This window comes from Amaranthus tricolor, chromosome 4 (genome assembly GCF_026212465.1).
Source record: "Amaranthus tricolor cultivar Red isolate AtriRed21 chromosome 4, ASM2621246v1, whole genome shotgun sequence".
Classification (NCBI taxonomy): domain Eukaryota; kingdom Viridiplantae; phylum Streptophyta; class Magnoliopsida; order Caryophyllales; family Amaranthaceae; genus Amaranthus; species Amaranthus tricolor.
Genome location: NC_080050.1, coordinates 29,188,791 through 29,205,412, shown reverse-complemented (window position 1 = coordinate 29,205,412; position 16,622 = coordinate 29,188,791). Strand labels below are relative to the sequence as shown.

Below are 16,622 nucleotides of genomic sequence, written 5' to 3'. Positions count from 1 at the left end.
CTGGAATGAGGAGAAAAAGTGACATTTGCTTAAAAGTTAAAGATCCAAAGGATAAGATAATTCCTTTATTCCAAAAAAGGATGTTTGGCTAATGCGGATTAAAAAAATAACTTTAGCCTTTTGTTTTTTTGGTGTTTGATAAATGACTGATAGTTTATGGTTGAAATTCAATTGAAAAAGTGACATTTGGTGTTTGATAAATTTAACCACTTAATTTTGTCACTTGATTTAATTGTTGTTGTAGTTGATTTGTATCAATAGTTGTTTTGACTATCTAATTTACCAAGTACTGACATTTCCATTGGCTTAAAAGCCTAACCCTTTGCTGATTGTTTGGCAAACAAAAAGTCAAAAGTCGGAAACAAAAACAACTCATTTATCAAAAAACCTTTTAATCGAAAAATAAAAATAAAAAATTATCGAAATTAATCTAACTTTTCACTCATTAACTATGAATAATTTCACGTATTGATTACTACTCCCTTCGTTCCTTAAGAAGTTTCCATTTACCACTTAAAGATTTTTCATTTGTTGTTGTCATAAAGAATCTATTTATATTACAAATTTTAGACAAAATTAACTTTATTCATCATCATTTTAATATTTCAACAACGCTTATGTTTCTTATATATCTTCCACAAACTTTATTTTAATATTTTTATATTGCTTATGGTCTTCATATGTTTCCCATTAACTTTATAAAAATATTTTTTTATTAGTTGTATTGGTCCTCATATTTTTAGCACTAACAGTCTTTTTATATATTTTTAATGTTTATGGTACCACTATTCTACATCAAATTTATTATTCAATAAAATAATACATCCACTGTCTAAAATTATAGTTTTCTTAATTCCCGTGAACATTCGTTATATGAACTTCTTTAAGGGACGGAGAATAAAGGGAGTACTATTTAGTATTTTTTAATAATCTTTATCTTTAATAGTTCATGTATTTGCATCTAATATAACCAATGTGAAAAGAGAAAAGTGGAACGTGATAGTTTAGGAGTGAAACTGTGATGGTTAAAATAGATCGAAGAAAATACATAACAAAATAGTGTATAATAATTCAAAGATATGATTATATGCGGCCGAATGTTAGATTAGTATTTAGTAGAGGTGATCAAACGCGGGGCCGGACCGGGAGGGAAAAACTGCCCATTGATGCGGGGCAGGCCGAGGGCGGGCCTAAAAGTTCCTGCCCAAACCCGTAATATGCGGGCTTGCGGGCCTATGTTATATATTATTTATATATAATTAAAAACACAAATTACAAATAATTAAAATAAACAAATACAATTGTTGCATATTATACATAATTTAAAACACAAATTACAAATAATTGAAATAAACAAATACAATTGTTACATATTATACATAATATAAAACAAATTTAAAATGCAAATCATAAATAAGCACTTTTTCGGGCCGGGCCGACGTGTGGGCCAAACACCAAATCCCAAACCCGTCCCAAAAAAATCGGGCCACTTATTTTCTGCTCAAACCCGCCCATCGGGCCATATTTTGAATTTTAGAAAAAGTTGAGCGAAAAAATAAAAAAAATTAAGCAAATAAGCGAAATTCTAAACTTTTCCCAAAAGTAAGCGTCCAAACCCCAAAGCTGTGCTTTGGAGCTGTTCGCAGTTACTAACTGCGAACAGCTATAAAAGACAAAAGAGCTGTTCGCAGTTAGCAACTGCGAACAGCTATAAAAGACAAAAGAGTTGTTCGCAGTTAGTAACTGCGAACAGTCTGTTTTGTCTTTTATAGCTGTTCGCAGTTACTAACTGCGGACAGCTAATTAATTTTTTTTTCCTTTATTTTTGAGTTGTTGTTTGTTGTAATTGCACTAGAGACATTAGAATAGGTAATTACAAGTCGATGTATTTTTAAGGCGGCATGATTCATCGCCAAAACTCCGATCATTCATAAGTCAAAGTTTGGGGCTTATGATAAAGTAATTAAATATGTATATACAAAAAAATATACACAAATGTTTGAAATATACAAGTCAATTAAAATATATATATATGTACATAGTCGATCCAAATACACAAAAGGTAATCGTTAACGCTCACGAACCCTCATCTACCTTATCCAACTGAGTTGGTCTCCTTCGCCTCCTACGATAGAAAGAGACGTTCGCGTGACGCTCTGGCAGTGGAGGGGACTAGTACTGTGATGGCTGTGATGGCCCAGCCTGCGAGGTCCCCGCAGCATCAACGGGATATGAATGATCAATCTCCTCCAAATGGTAGTCATAAGAAGGAGAGCATGCCATGTGCGTATGGGAGATAGTCGGTGAGTGTTGTGCAGCGACTTCCGGTATGAAGTGCTGGAACTGCGAGCCGACGAGCATGCCATGCGCAATCTCCCTCACCGGCTCCTCCTAGCTGTACCGCATCACGTTTGCCGCACCTTGTGCCTGGAATTAATATTTAGATAATGTAACATTTTATTATTTAATTGGCAACTTAATCAAATAAATGCAAATGAAGACTTACAAATTGGGTCATCGTAGGCGCAGCAGGTGCGTAATGTGCTGCTTCCAAGATGGCACGTGGTGTCATCCATCGGCGCGTGATGGAAAGGAACCACGGCATATAGTCAGGTGTAGTAGGTGCGCCGACAACATCGATCGGCGCACCTTGTGCCAGCAGCTCAAGTCTATGATCCCAACGAGCGATGTGGCGCCCGTTGATCTCCATCCAGTTAGCCCCAGCTTGATTTCTTCGCGAAATTAGGTGCAGCCGGGGTTCAGTGTCACAAGGCGGTGGAATGCCCTGTACCAACCCATATTGGCGCATTACGCGCTCTAGTAGAAGTATAAATAAGTTACTTGTATGTACGCAATAGTAAAATGTAAATCATAACTATCGTTAACTAACCTGGGCATCCCAAAGAGGAGTACTCCTGTGCTCATGCTGCATGGTTAACACACTAGGGTCTAGGGGTCCTGGAGCTGCTGGATCCATCTCCTCTACTGCTGTGTTCGTGTTAGTTTTAGTTAATATTACATCGACTTGTAATTACCTATTCTAATGTCTCTAGATGCAATTACAACAAACAACAACTCAAAAATAAAGGAAAAAAAAAAAATTAATTAGCTGTCCGCAGTTAGTAACTGCGAACAGCTATAAACGACAAAACAGACTGTTTCGCAGTTACTAACTGCGAACAACTCTTTTGTCTTTTATAGCTGTTCGCAGTTACTAACTGCGAACAACTCTTTTGTCTTTTATAGTTGTTCGCAGTTAGTAACTGCGAACAGCTCCAAAGCGCAGCTTTGGGGTTTGGACGCTTACTTTTGGAAAAAGTTTAGAATTTCGCTTATTTGCTTAATTTTTTTATTTTTTCGCTCAACTTTTTCTAAAATTTCCATATTTTGGCACCCAAACCCTCACTTTTTCGGACCGGGCCGGTAGACTGGGCCGCCCATGATCACCTCTAGTATTTAGTATAGTATCAACAATTTTTCAAATTAAAAAATAAAAATAAGAAGAAACATTTCCATTTCTACTCTTTTAAACAACGAAAAAAGCGAGTAAAGTAATAATTATTCTTTCTCTCTCATTCTACTCTCCCCCTTTGCAACGCCATTTTCTCATGAATCTAGGTCACACTGACTGAGCTCTCAAAGCGTGGAATGGCGTCCAAGGGCAAAGGAATAGCTTTTGATAGTTCGTCTGGCAAACGAAAACGGGGTGACGATGACAATGCTGGTGATGGCAAGAGGAAAAATCGCGGCGTTGTGCAGTTCTTCGATGACGCTGCGGTCGAATTCGATGGAGATAACGACAGTGATAGCGATAGCGATTTCTTTGATGATATTGGTATACTTCATATTTGATTTTGGTGCCATTTTTACTTTCATCATTAAAGTAAAGGCTTGATTTTTTAAGGGTTTTTTTTTTTTTCTTCTGAACTCGTTTGTTCTGCGATTAGGTTGCAGTAATTCTCCATTTTGTCATCTTTCCTTGATTTTTCGGTTTTAGGGTATTTGCATGTCATTTTATGGGTTAAATTTTGAGTTTTTTTTTTTATTTTTTATTTTTTTTATAATTTGGTTATTTGTACCTTAACAATGTTTAAGCTTTGTTTATGTATCAGGTTTTTAGGTTTACTCCATTTTGTTGCATTTCATTATTCATTAGAAATTATTTTCCTTTGTAAGACTAAGAATATATAAACTTAACATTATATGATACATGTTTCGCGTGTGTTGTTATACTTCAATGTGTCAGTCTTTTGGTCTAGTGTAATTCTTTCTGTTTTTTCTTTGATGATATCGGTGGCTGTTATCTTTATTTTGATGTCTTTTTTCTTTTCATCTTTAAAGTAAAAGCTTAATTTTTAAGGGTTTTTTCTCAAGCTTGTTTGTTTTGTGATTAGGTTGCATTGAATCGCCATTTTATCAGTTTTCCTTGATTGTTTAAGTTTAGGGCTCTTGCATGTAATTTTTTGGCTAAAATATTGGTGTTTATCACTTGTACCTTGGCAATATTGAAATATTGTACTCGCATCATTTTTGTGTCTGCTCTGATTTGTTGCATTTCCATATCCATTAGAATTTTTTTTAACTCCTAAATTTAACAGTCCATCTTTGAACTAGTTTGAAAATCGAGCTGAACCAAGTTTTCAGGCCCTTTCCTTTGCAAGAAAAATAAACTTTACATCAACAGGGTGTTTGGCTTAAGACAAGATTTTCCTGGAAATTGTATTCTGGAAATTGTATTTCCTCATTTTCCGTTGGTTTGACAAGGGAAATAAAATGAAAATCTTGAGTAGAATAGGTTTTTTATGGCTTCCCAGACATTTTCCTCCAAAAATGAAAGGAAATCAATTGTTTTCTACTCTTCGCTAACCAACACGTCTATTTTCCCAAGAGTATCCATCAATGAGACAAAAGAAAAATAAATATTATGTACATTTTTCATTGGAAAATATTCTTCCTTCTTTTTTCCGAGGGAAATGATTTTCTGCCAAAATAAACACCCCTATATAAAACATGTTTTTATGTGTGTTATAGTAGATTCCATGTGTCAGTCTTTTGGTGTAGTGTTATTCAGTTCTAATGATATGCTTATGATTTGTGTTACTGTGCAGATTTCATAGACGATTATTATGATTCTAAAGTGAAACGTGAACCTGGAAGATACGACAATGTCCCACCTTTTTTCCCTAAAGAGGAAGAGTTGAGTGGGGATGAACTTGAAAAAATGCTAAAAGAGCGTTATAGGGGATCACATGTTAGGTATGCTGAAGATGACATTGACTCCAAAAGATCCTTTGACAAGGATTTTATCATGCCTTCTGCAGAACCCACTATCTGGAAAGTCAAATGCAAGGTCTGATCTTTGTAATTGTTTATGCATTACTTGAATAGTTAAGTTCTTTAGTTTTCTTTGCACTGTGTCCAGTTATTCTGCATCCTCTGATTTCTTTTAATATTGCTTTTCTTCCTCGACTTCAGGTTGGACGAGAGAAAAATACTGTTTTCTGTTTGATACAAAAGTATGTAGATATGAGTAATTTAGGAACTAAGCTCCAGATAATATCTGCGTTTGCTGCTGAACACGTTAAAGGGTTTGTCTTTGTTGAAGCCGAAAAGCAATCTGATGTTGTTGCGGTAATTTTGAATTTAACACGCTGTTTGATATACTCTCTCCCTTATATGCAACCTCTTCCCTGAGAATTTATTAATATAAATGTTGGTTCAGGCATGTCACCAGCTCGCGGACGTTTACTATAGCCTTGTGACACAAGTTCCATCAAATGAAGTCGCTCAACTTTTGGTTGTTAGAAAGAGGCATAGTGAAGTCAAAGAGGGCACATGGGCACGGGTAAAGAATGGAATCTACAGGGGTGACTTAGCACAGGTTTGATATCTATTATTCAACTAGCATGCAGTCAACAATTTGTAGTACTTGCTTGTTTAGCAGAACCCATTTTTTTCTAGGTGGTGGCCGTCAACAATGAGCGAAAAAGAGCAACAGTAAAGTTGATCCCAAGAATTGATCTTCAAGCTCTTACTGAGAAATATGTAATGACAAATGTTCTACTCTCTAATTTATCTATTTTCGTTTCTTTATTTGATTGATGATACTCAAAAAGGGTTTTATTTGTTCAAAGTGTGTATATAAGTGATTGTGTCTATGTGTGCATATTATATAATGGAATGTTGTCATGATCATAAGATAATGATGGGCGAAAATTATTATCACTCGTGCTTCTCTTTCTTGTGCAAAACTGATGTAGCAGATGGTCGTTTATATTAGATCAAAGATTAATGAGAAGCCTTTTCAGAGGCATGGGGTGTTGATGTTGTTTGCTTTTAGTTAGATTTTTTGAGTTATACTTTTGGTTTCATTTGTTTTATTTTCTTGCTGTGATACATATAATTTATCAGTCTAATAAATTTATGCTTTGTTCGTAAATTGTGTTGTACATGGCACACCTCTTTCAACCGTGAAGTATTACGTCTGGTGTTGCCTAAATCTACTATTTCTCTGCCTTCTGCAAATTAGGAATTGAAATAAGTGAATTTCAGGCTGATTGTGAATTGAGATATTGGATTAAGTAGCATTGATTATGTTGGATATCCCTAGTCTTATGTAAAAGCTTTTTTTTAGAAGTGCTCAACTCTATCTCTGGATTGATAACTTATTATGTTTGAGGTATATGTGCTGTACGCCATTTTCATTACGTTTGAATGTTTTTAAAATTGCTTGCAGGGCGGGGGAGTAAGTTTGAAGAGAACAAAAGGTTCTATACCAGCTGCAAGATTGATAAGCTCTAGTGATTTGGAGTAATGGATATTTTTTGTTTCTGTCTTAGTACCTTGGTTTATATTGTGGAGTTCTTTTTGTAGGTTTTCATTTGATTGTTAAATATTGACCTTTGACTACTTCAGGGAGTTCCGACCGCTCATACAGTACAGACGTGATCGTGACACAGGAAAAATGTTTGAGTTCCTTGATAGCCTGATGCTGAAGGATGGGTTTCTGTATAAGAAACTATCCATAGATTCCTTGAGCTTTTGGGGTGTTAATCCGTCTGAAGATGAACTGCAGAAGTTCACAGTTCCCAGCAATGATGAATCTGATAATGTTGAGTGGCTTTCACAACTTTATGGGGAGCAAAAGAAAAAGAGTAATGTGAAGATGGACAAGGGAGGTGAGAAGGGTAGTGGGAAAGGAGAGGGTTCATCTGGATCCCATGAGCAATCTAGCTTTGAAGTCAATGATCTTGTTCATTTTGGGTGAGACAATGTTTTGGAGGCCCAATGGCTATATTTTCTGCTTTAGTTTTATTAGTATTCATTTTATTCTTTTTTTTTGTCTGTGGCAGCAAACGAGATTTTGGTATGATAATAGGCTTGGAAAAGGATGACAACTACAAGGTGGTTCCTTCTCTATTGTTTGTTTTTTTGGGGGAGGGGGAGGGTGTGATTTCACCATAATGCAGTCTTTTCTGTTTCTCATTTGTCCTTGTATATTGTAGATTTTGAAAGAAGGTTCAGAAGGACCTGTGACACTGACTCTGGGGCAGAAAGATTTAAAGTATGTGCCAGTAGAGAAGAAATTTACTGCTTTAGATCATCGTATGAAGACTATATCCATCAATGATACAATCAAGATTTTAGATGGGCCAGCCAAGGTTATTTCTCAGATTTGTTATCAGGAGGTTGATGTGTATATTGCCAAGAGATATTTTTTTTTTCAATATTTTTTTCTCATTGTTGTAGGGACGTCAGGGAATTGTAAAGCAGATTTATAGGGGGGTCATTTTTTTGTATGATGAAACTGAGTTGGATAATGCTTATTCCTGCTCAAAATCCCAAATGTGTGAGAAAGTAAGGCATTGTGAAACTGCTTGTCATGGGAAGGTAATTTCATCTTATGACTTACGTCATGTTCTATGACAGTGGTTCAAACTTCCAACCACCTTTCCACTTCCCATTTGATGAAACTAAACCATCTTTGAGGTGTGGTTGGTCCTCTGTTTTAATGTTTCTGTTTCACTCTTCTAATCTTCTATTTTTTGATAATTTTATCACGTGCAGGATGAAGGAGGACCATCCAGTTTTGAAGATGATCCTTCCTCACCTAAATCACCCTTGTCACCTAAAAAACCATGGCAGATGAGAGAGAATAATTTTGAGGGTATGCATTCACTCTTTTCTTGAATTTCTGGATCCTTTGAATTTTCTATATATTTTGATTTGATTGCCGTTGGGCAGAAAAAGAAGGAATGTTCTCTGTTGGACAGTCAGTAAGAATTCGAATTGGTCCATTGAAGGGCTATATGTGCCGTGTCTTGGCCATTCGCTATACTGATGTCACTGTGAAGTTGGATTCTCAACGAAAGGTTCTTACAGGTTTGTAACTGTGTCTCTTTTATCTCTGTTAGACACTAGAGGAACATCTTATTGAGGCAAGTGTTTCTGCAGTTAAACGTGAGCATCTTTCTGAGGTTCGTGGACAGAGCTCCACCTCTTTGATTAGGTAATTCTGTGAATTTTTAAGCATAGGACTCTTTGTTGATAAGACTATAGTTGGTTGATTCTTGGTTTGATGGTTGAACTATTGTCACAGAGATGATCCTGAATCGAGCTCTCCCTTCAAACCATTTGACTTGCTTGGCTCTGAAGGAAATGCTAATGGTAGGAATCTTGCCCTAGTTGGTGACCATTTACTTTAAATTTCTGTTTGATTGTATGTATGAAATGGGATATTCAATGTCTTGTGCCTTTTTCTGATGATGCTCTTTTCTATTCTTGGTGTCTGCACCTTGGTCAGTTATACAAGTCAACACTGTTGTAAAATCTCCTCTCAGTAAGAAAATAATTAGGAGGAGGTTTAGAAAGGCATAAGAAAGTAATGACTCCAGAGCTACCATCCCTTTTGGGTGCAAAGGCAGGATATCAGGACTTGGGGCCATATATCCTTATGTCTGTTATCAAAAATAATAATCAATCACATGCTCTTATATAGAAAGAAAAATTATAATGTACAATTATTCAATTTCAATTTCCAACTATTAATCTTTACTATTAAATAAATTAAAAGACTTTGTAGGGGTTTGTTTCATTTTTATTGGCAAAAGGGAAAAGTTTAATTAAATTAATCCATACAGAATCTGCTTGATTTGATAATTTTACACTTAAGCTAGCAGTTTCCGTAACGAGTTGCAAATAATATATGAGTCATTTTTCTGGCAACATAAAAGTTTGTACATCCTTTTGCCAATTAGCTCCATTTTGTCCCGATAGGGTATTGAATAGGTAAAGTTGATAGTTACAATGCGGGAATAAAACTGATAAGTGTTGAACCCTAGCCTCCATTTGCAAAAACAAATTTTATGATATTAATTTTATCCCATGGAGATAGCAGCTTCCAGAAATCAGTGATAGATTATAGAGTAAGAATCCTTCACACACAAAAAAAAGGGATGGGAGCATAAGTAATTCAGGAGATTTTATAACTTGCAAGCCGTTTGTCTTACTCTTTAAGTGGATGCTAAGTTGTGATACATAGTTCAGGAGCATATGCAAAATTCTTGGAAGAGGGGAGCTGCTTGAATTGTTTTCTGCCTCCTTCTCTGGATAGCTACACTCCTGTTTGTTAATACAGCAAAATATGCTTTGGATTTTTTGTAGTGTGCCAAATATTTGAACCTAACCCTTGCTTGTTAATATAGCAAAATTTGCTTTGGATTTTTCATCGAGTGTGCCACAATTTGAACCTACTAATTATTATATTTTTTCACATGTATATTTGTTTTCTTAAAAAGAGAATAACAATTTTATTATTGTTGTCTCCTGCATCTAGATCCTAATTCCTTATATGACTTAGGTTTGCATTTTCTATATTTTCTTGTAAAAGGTGTAGAGATTGGTGGAGATGCATTTCATACGTAATGAACTGTTTGTTTCCCACCTACAATGAGCATAATCTGTGCCTGCAGTTTTCAAGCTGCTGAATTGAGCTTAGTTGATAATTTTAAGCGCTCACCATTCTGTTTATTTTGCAATTGTGTACTTAATGAATTTCCATGTTAAGCATGAAAACTCCTTCTATGACTTCATTCATATAGATTAGTGTTTAGAAAATGAAAACTATGTCTTTCTTGTTTGTGCTTGCACAGATTGGTTGCAACAAGCTAGTGGTTCAGCTGATGCGGGTGGTTGGAATGTTGGAGGATCGTCTAGTGAGAGGTATGATCTATCTCTAGTTTAAAGTGTAATGGATGTTTTTTCTTGAGTACCGTTGTACTCCTAATGGTTTTCATATTACTCCTCTCCTCTTGCTACCCTTTATCCTTTTTTACTTTTTGATCTTCAATGGATGAGATGCTATATATCTCATTAGTGCGTTATTTATATGCTTATGCTATTGCTGTACTTGGTGGGTGCTCTGTTGGTTCTTTCTCAGTTGTCACTTATCACTACTAGATTGAAGATTTTTCTGAATACTTGACTATTTTTGTTATGATCATGCTCCTTTCACCCTTGACATAGCCTCTAAACAAACTAATTTATTTTAGTGACTTTTCTTAAGCAACCTATTTCTTGTGGATGTAAATATCATTGCTGCCTTTTCTGGTGCTTCAGATTACTTGCCTCTTAAAAGTTGATAAGCTACTATGAAGCTTCATTGTGTAAATGAGGTTGTTAGTAAAACACCATATAGGATGCTCTTATCAAATTGCTGCTCTAATTTAAAATTATTCTGATCAGGAATCGAATATGAAAATATCTCAAGAATTATGAACATTGAAATAGTTTAAGCACATACATTGAAAATACGATGAAGGAATGATGACATAAGGAAGGGTTTGGAAGTTGCAAGAATTAATGACGCAATGAAGGAAATTCGTCTTAGTTGGTTTGGGCTCCTAGTAAGAAAAGTGGAAGTTTGGAACCATTGAGATTTCAAAAGAGGAAGAGGGACACCAAAAAGGACTTGGATGGCGGAGTGAGGAAGGATAAGAGATAGGAAGAGGGAGGTCTTAAAGTCCATATGACAAGTGATAGGAATGCATGAAAGAGGAGAATTTATGTGGACAATCGTTGTTGTTACCTTGTGTAGTAGACCCCATCTTCTGAGAATAAGATTAGTGGCACAATTGTTGTTAGCTTATTAAGCTTAAAGCATTTTTGCACTATATACTTCCTCTAATTGAACTTAGTTGCTACATTTTTTGTTTTTCCGCTATCTAATGCACTATTTTAACCCTTAATATTTTAAGTTGCATATAACTAAAAATTATATACTGTAGATATTATAAAAATAAGCATGAAGACGAATCATACAAGCTCTCATTTGACTGCTTTTTCTTATACATAGAGAATAAGAAGTAAGACAACATTGATTGATAAATAGTTGTCATTATGCAAGTGTTACAATTAATTCTTACCTGAGGTAGTACTAAAATAATTAGAATGTGGAATCAAATAGAACAAAATACTGCAATAGTCTTTAATATTTGAGTGGGATATACTGAATGTGATTATGGCAATGATCTCTTTGATATTTCTGTTTCATTTGACTTTTTTGGATTACTGGCTTACCGTCTTCCCTTGTCCCGCTTATGCTAATATTTTTAAGCTAGTGAAGTTTAAGGTCAGCTAACAAAAGCACTTAAACTTTCATTTGATTATTGGTGCATTATTGAACACTGAACAAAAATTGTCTAATTGTGAATATTGACGTCATTGTTATGTTGTCTTTCATGTATTTGTTTCAATCTAAGTTTTTGATCTGATGGGATGTGTCAATGTGTATGATAATTGAATAACTGTTTTGATTCGGTCAATAGTGGTTCAGGCCATCAGTATGGAGACATGTTGGTTTGGAGTATATTCATTTTAAAGTATGAACCTCACATATGATCATATTGCAACCAAGAACCTTGGGCGTGAAACCGGTGATAAGTGCTTTTGGGGGGAGGGGGGTGGGGGTTACTGATAAGGATCTTTACCAGTTTATGAACTTTGATCTCAAACTTTCACTAATTATTTTGTTTGGATCTGTTTACTGGAAGATTTTTATTTTTTTCTTCATATAGTGCATATTTCCTTTTTTGGTTTATTATTTGATACTTTCTATGTTGCTGGTTATAATGTAATTTTTTCCATGCAGGAGCGCATGGCCTGCTTTTCCTTCCTCTGCTGCCTCGGTAGAGCTCTGTTTTTCTTGCCTCTGCATGTGATTGATTGGACCTTTTCTCTTACCTACACACTTCTCTCAATACCTCTCTAGCTAATTTTCTTGAAACGTTCTTGTCTGTTATGCTCATTCTTCTAACAAGTCACATTCTTTTCATGTATGCAGCTTGAAGTCGGCACTACAGCTACTGACCCACCTTCTTCTGTTCCTAATGACAACTCTAAAGGTAAATACATTGTTTAGCTATATCTTAGAAAGTACTCTACTAAGGTACTTGGCATATTCTGATTGTGATTGTCCACATGCTTTTTTCTGCAAGCTATTCACCCTTTAGCTTAAAAAAATTCTCTCTTGCTGCATATTCTGGTTTTGGTGGTCTTGGAGTACTTGCTACATGCTTTTTTCTGCAAGCTTTCCTGACAAGTTTTCTGAATTCTGGCCGTAAACTTGTCTACTACCCCTTCATTTTTTATATTTCACTTATTGTTTAAATCTATGCCAAATGCTAATGTAGCTTATTAATTGATATGGAGATGATTATTAATTACCCGTTTGAAGGTTTACAAGTTACATGTTTAGTCTCTTAATGCTGTTTTCTTTTCTTTTTTTTTCCACATTTAGATGAAGATAATGGTTGGTTGAGTAAAGTTGCAGCTGTCAATAAAAGTGATGCTGGGGGTTGGGGCTCAAGTTCGGGTGGTTGGGGTAAAGACAAACAACCTGCTGGGGATCAAGGAGGCTCCTGGAATGCTGGTGGATCCAGTTCAAAACAAGACAAGGCAAATACAATTGCAGTGAACAGTTGGGGTAGTCAACCTGCTGAAAAGGGCCAACCTGATGCTTGGGACAAAGGAAAACGTTCTGAAGATACTGGTTCTTTTGGTGGTTCAGGTTGGGGTGCTCAGAAAAGCTCAACTGATCAGAGCACAGAGAAGGATAGCGGTGTTTCATGGGCTGAACCTAAGAGCACTCTGGCCCCTGCTGTAGATTCTTGGGGTAAAGCAGCAGCAGATGGGTGGGGTAAAAAGAATGATTCAAAAGAGAGCAGTGGATGGGGAAGTTCACTTGCTGCATCACAGTCTCAAACAGTGGCCTCATTGGAAACAAATGCTGGATGGGGACAAAAACAGGCACAAAATTCTTCAGAGGGGACAGGTGCTAAAGATAAGAATTCTGAAGTTCCAAGTGAAGATCCTTGGGGATTGGTTGCAAATAAGCAGGGCGACAAGGATAACTCAAAACGAAATGAATGGGGAAGCTCCTCTAACAAACCCACTTCAGATGGAAATGGCTGGGGTTCTAGCTCTGGTAGCTGGAAAAACTCACAGGAGGAAAATGCTGAGGTTGGCAAAGGGTTTTCTGGTGGGTGGAAGAGTAGCGAAGGCGGAAAGGACTCTTGGGGGCAAGCAAAGAACTTTGAGAATGATGGAGGATTTAATAGGGGCCAGGGGTCTAGTGGGAGGGGTCGGGGACGGGATCATTTTGGAAGAGGAAGAGGAAGAGGAAGGGGAAGTTCATTTGACAAAGGAGATGACTACCAAGGCTGGAATAAGTCAAATAAAGATGATGTGGATGGTGGATGGACATCAAAAAAGTAAGTGGTTTTTATACTAATTTGTGTCTAGTCTTTATCAACTGAAATTTAATGTGGCTATTCAGCTGCATAATGCAAGACCTGGAATTTTGCTGTCATGTGCAATTTTGCGTGTTATTTCGTGACAACATCCTGGATTTTTCTTGATATTGACTCACTCTATTTAATAGTTTTATGATTGTTGTACCATTTTTCACTGTAATTCTGCTAAACTCAAGTCTGATGATGTTTTGTTTTGGTCCGTTGTTTTTCTTACTGACTTGTACTCTTTCAGTCTTGCCGTCTGCTTTAATTATCTCTTCAGTGGCTTTAAGAATGGCGGAGGAAGTTACTGATGCTCCCCTGATCCGCTGGATCTTATTTTCAGCTGTCTGTACTGTTTGCTTCTTAGGGTTTTTAGAAATAAATATTTTTTCTGTTTATACTCTTGTCTCCTTTTATCTTCTCTTTAATGGATATACTTGTTTTTACACTTTTGATCATGGTTGCAATTGTTTTGTTCCCCTCTTTGCAGAGACTCTCCTCAAACTAGTTGGCAGGGAGCTTCTCCTGGTTCCTCCAGTTGGGGTCAAAAGGATAATGACACACAAGCTGGTGGTTCTGATGATGGATGGGGAAAAGCTGCAAATAAGAGCAACAACAATCAGGGAGCTTCTTGGGGTGGAGGACAGGGGAATAATGCAACGGAGGGGTGGAAGAACACTACTTCTGATTCGGGTGGCTGGTCAAAAGGGGGGGATGCAAGCCAGGGTAAGAGTTGGGGCAAAGATTTTGGCAGCGAGGGTGGAGAATCTTGGAGTAAACCAGGTGGAAATAACAGTTGGAATAATGATAATGATCGAGGGCATGGCGGGTTTGGTGGAAGAAGAGGAAGAGGTTTTCGAGGAGGTCGTGATCAATCTGGCAGAGGTTTTCGGGGTGGCCGTGGAGAGTTTGGCAGAGATGGTGGAGGTAGATCATCTGGTCGTGATCACTATGGTGGGAGAAGTGGAGGTGAAGGTGGCTCATTTAATAGTAGAAACAATGAAGGAGGCAGTTGGGGCAGCAGAGGCTGGAGTTCTGGTGGGGATGGTGAAGATAGAAGCTGGAAAAGGCAAGGGGAAAGTGATTCGTCTTGGGGAGGCGGTAGCCATGGTGGCAGTGGGGAAGCCAAAGGATGGGGGAAACAAAGTGAAGGGGGTTCTTGGGGAGCTGGGACTGACAACAAAGCTAGTGGAGATAACGGGGGAAGCAAAGGATGGAGCAATGGTGGTGGCTGGGGAGGCAGTAAATCAGATGGAGATAACAGCAATGGAGGTAAAAGATGGAGCAGTCCCAATGATGGTGATGGCTATCGTGGTGGTGGCTGGGGAGGCAGTAAAGCAGATGGGGATAGCAGTAATGGTGGTAGAGGATGGAGCAATCGCAATGAAGGTGATGGCTATCGTGGTAGAGGTCGTGGTGGTTGTGGTGGTCGTGGCTATCGCGGTCGTAGTTCTTGGGGAGCTGGAGATGAAGCTGAAGAAAAGGGGGGGAGTAAGCCAAGCTCGTCTTGGGGTGGTGGAAGTGGAGGTGGAGCTGGGTCTTGGGGAAAGCCATCATCTGATGGAGGTGGTGGTGGCAGCTCATCTTGGGGGGGTGGAGCCGGAGCTGGAGCTGGGTCTTGGGGAAAGCCAACATCTGATGAAGGTGGTGGCGGAGCAGGCGGTGGTGTTGGTTCATCTTGGGGTAGTGGAGCCAAGGCTGGAGCTGGATCTTGGGGAAAGCCAACATCTGACGAAGGTGGTGGTGGTGACTCTTCTTGGGGTGGTGGAGCAAAGGCTGGAGCTGGGTCGTGGAGAAAGCCACCATCGGGCGACAACACTGATGCTGGAGGTGGCGGTGGTGGCGGCTCATCTTGGGGTAATGGAGCCAAGACTGGAGGTGGGTCTTGGGGAAAGCCAACATCTGAGGAAGGTGATGGAGCCAAGGCTGGAGCTAGTTCGTGGGGAAAGCCACCATCCGGTGAGAGCAATGATGCTAGAGGAGGTGGTGGTGGCTCATCTTGGGGTAGTGGAGACAAGGCTGGAGCTGGGTCTTGGGGAAAGCCATCATCATCTGGCGAAAGCAGTGGTGCAGGAGCCGGAAGTGGTGGTGGAGCTGGATCCGGATCTGGAACTGGGTCTTGGGGAAAACCACCATCTGGTGAAAACAATGATGCAAGTAGTGGAGGTGGTGGCTGGGGAAAATAGGAAGGCCTTGAACTTAATGAGTTTCGACCTCAGACTTACCAATTGTGAAGGTGCAATACCTTCTCCCTCCATTGTATAAAATTTCTGCCTGCATTTTATGTTAAATTGACTCAGAACTGTTCCCCCAACCACATTGTATAAAACTATGTTCATTTTGAGAACAGATTTGACACTTATTGTGTAGTTGTAGAACCAGTGACTGTCTAGTTTTTGATGTTTTTGCATCAAGTATTGAAATTCCCTATCAATGATTTTCATCTTTTCAATGATATCAAGTTAAAACCCTCAATTCTGTTGTTATGGCAGGATGTAATGTAATAGAAACAACTGTGAAAACTATTTCATAAAAGTATGCAGTGTGAATATGTGAATTATGATGATGGAACTGAATATAAAAATAGACTTTCTATCAAACTAAGTGAACATAATACAATCTCTTTCTGATAACTCTATTGTTTGTCTATTTATAGTCTTTCAGACTTTGACATCAGTCAGATCACACTCTTGAAATTATATTCTTCCTACCAACCTACTTGATCAAAATACCTACGGACAATCAAAAGGCAATCTTAAAACACGCAATTAAATTAGTTTTTTTCATTTTGACTTAAGAATTAATTTTTTATCATGCTTTTTGACCAAC

The 16,622-nt window shown here is 37.8% G+C and overlaps 1 protein-coding gene across 1 annotated transcript; it reads left to right on the top strand.

Moving 5' to 3' along the window:
- The first annotated feature begins 3,509 nt into the window (after nucleotides 1-3,509).
- Nucleotides 3,510-16,248, top strand: LOC130810076 (protein RNA-directed DNA methylation 3). Its single transcript, XM_057676013.1, has 19 exons — nucleotides 3,510-3,835; nucleotides 5,109-5,350; nucleotides 5,476-5,631; nucleotides 5,723-5,881; nucleotides 5,962-6,045; nucleotides 6,737-6,810; nucleotides 6,916-7,263; nucleotides 7,353-7,404; nucleotides 7,506-7,661; nucleotides 7,750-7,890; nucleotides 8,068-8,167; nucleotides 8,245-8,382; nucleotides 8,455-8,509; nucleotides 8,600-8,667; nucleotides 10,152-10,221; nucleotides 12,149-12,185; nucleotides 12,341-12,401; nucleotides 12,797-13,769; nucleotides 14,284-16,248. Exons 1-19 carry the CDS (start codon nucleotides 3,649-3,651, stop codon nucleotides 15,977-15,979), a joined length of 4,797 nt encoding a protein of 1,598 aa, XP_057531996.1. The 5' UTR covers nucleotides 3,510-3,648; the 3' UTR covers nucleotides 15,980-16,248.
- Nucleotides 16,249-16,622: the final 374 nt, after the last annotated feature.

Excerpts from the sequence above, each read along its gene's own strand:
- LOC130810076 (XM_057676013.1), top strand. The coding sequence starts at position 3,649 with ATGGCGTCCAAGGGCAAAGGAATAGCTTTTGATAGTTCGTCTGGCAAA. Across the intron at positions 12,186-12,340 it reads TTCCTTCCTCTGCTGCCTCG|CTTGAAGTCGGCACTACAGC; the intron begins GTAGAGCTCTGT and ends TCATGTATGCAG. Across the intron at positions 12,402-12,796 it reads TCCTAATGACAACTCTAAAG|ATGAAGATAATGGTTGGTTG; the intron begins GTAAATACATTG and ends TTCCACATTTAG.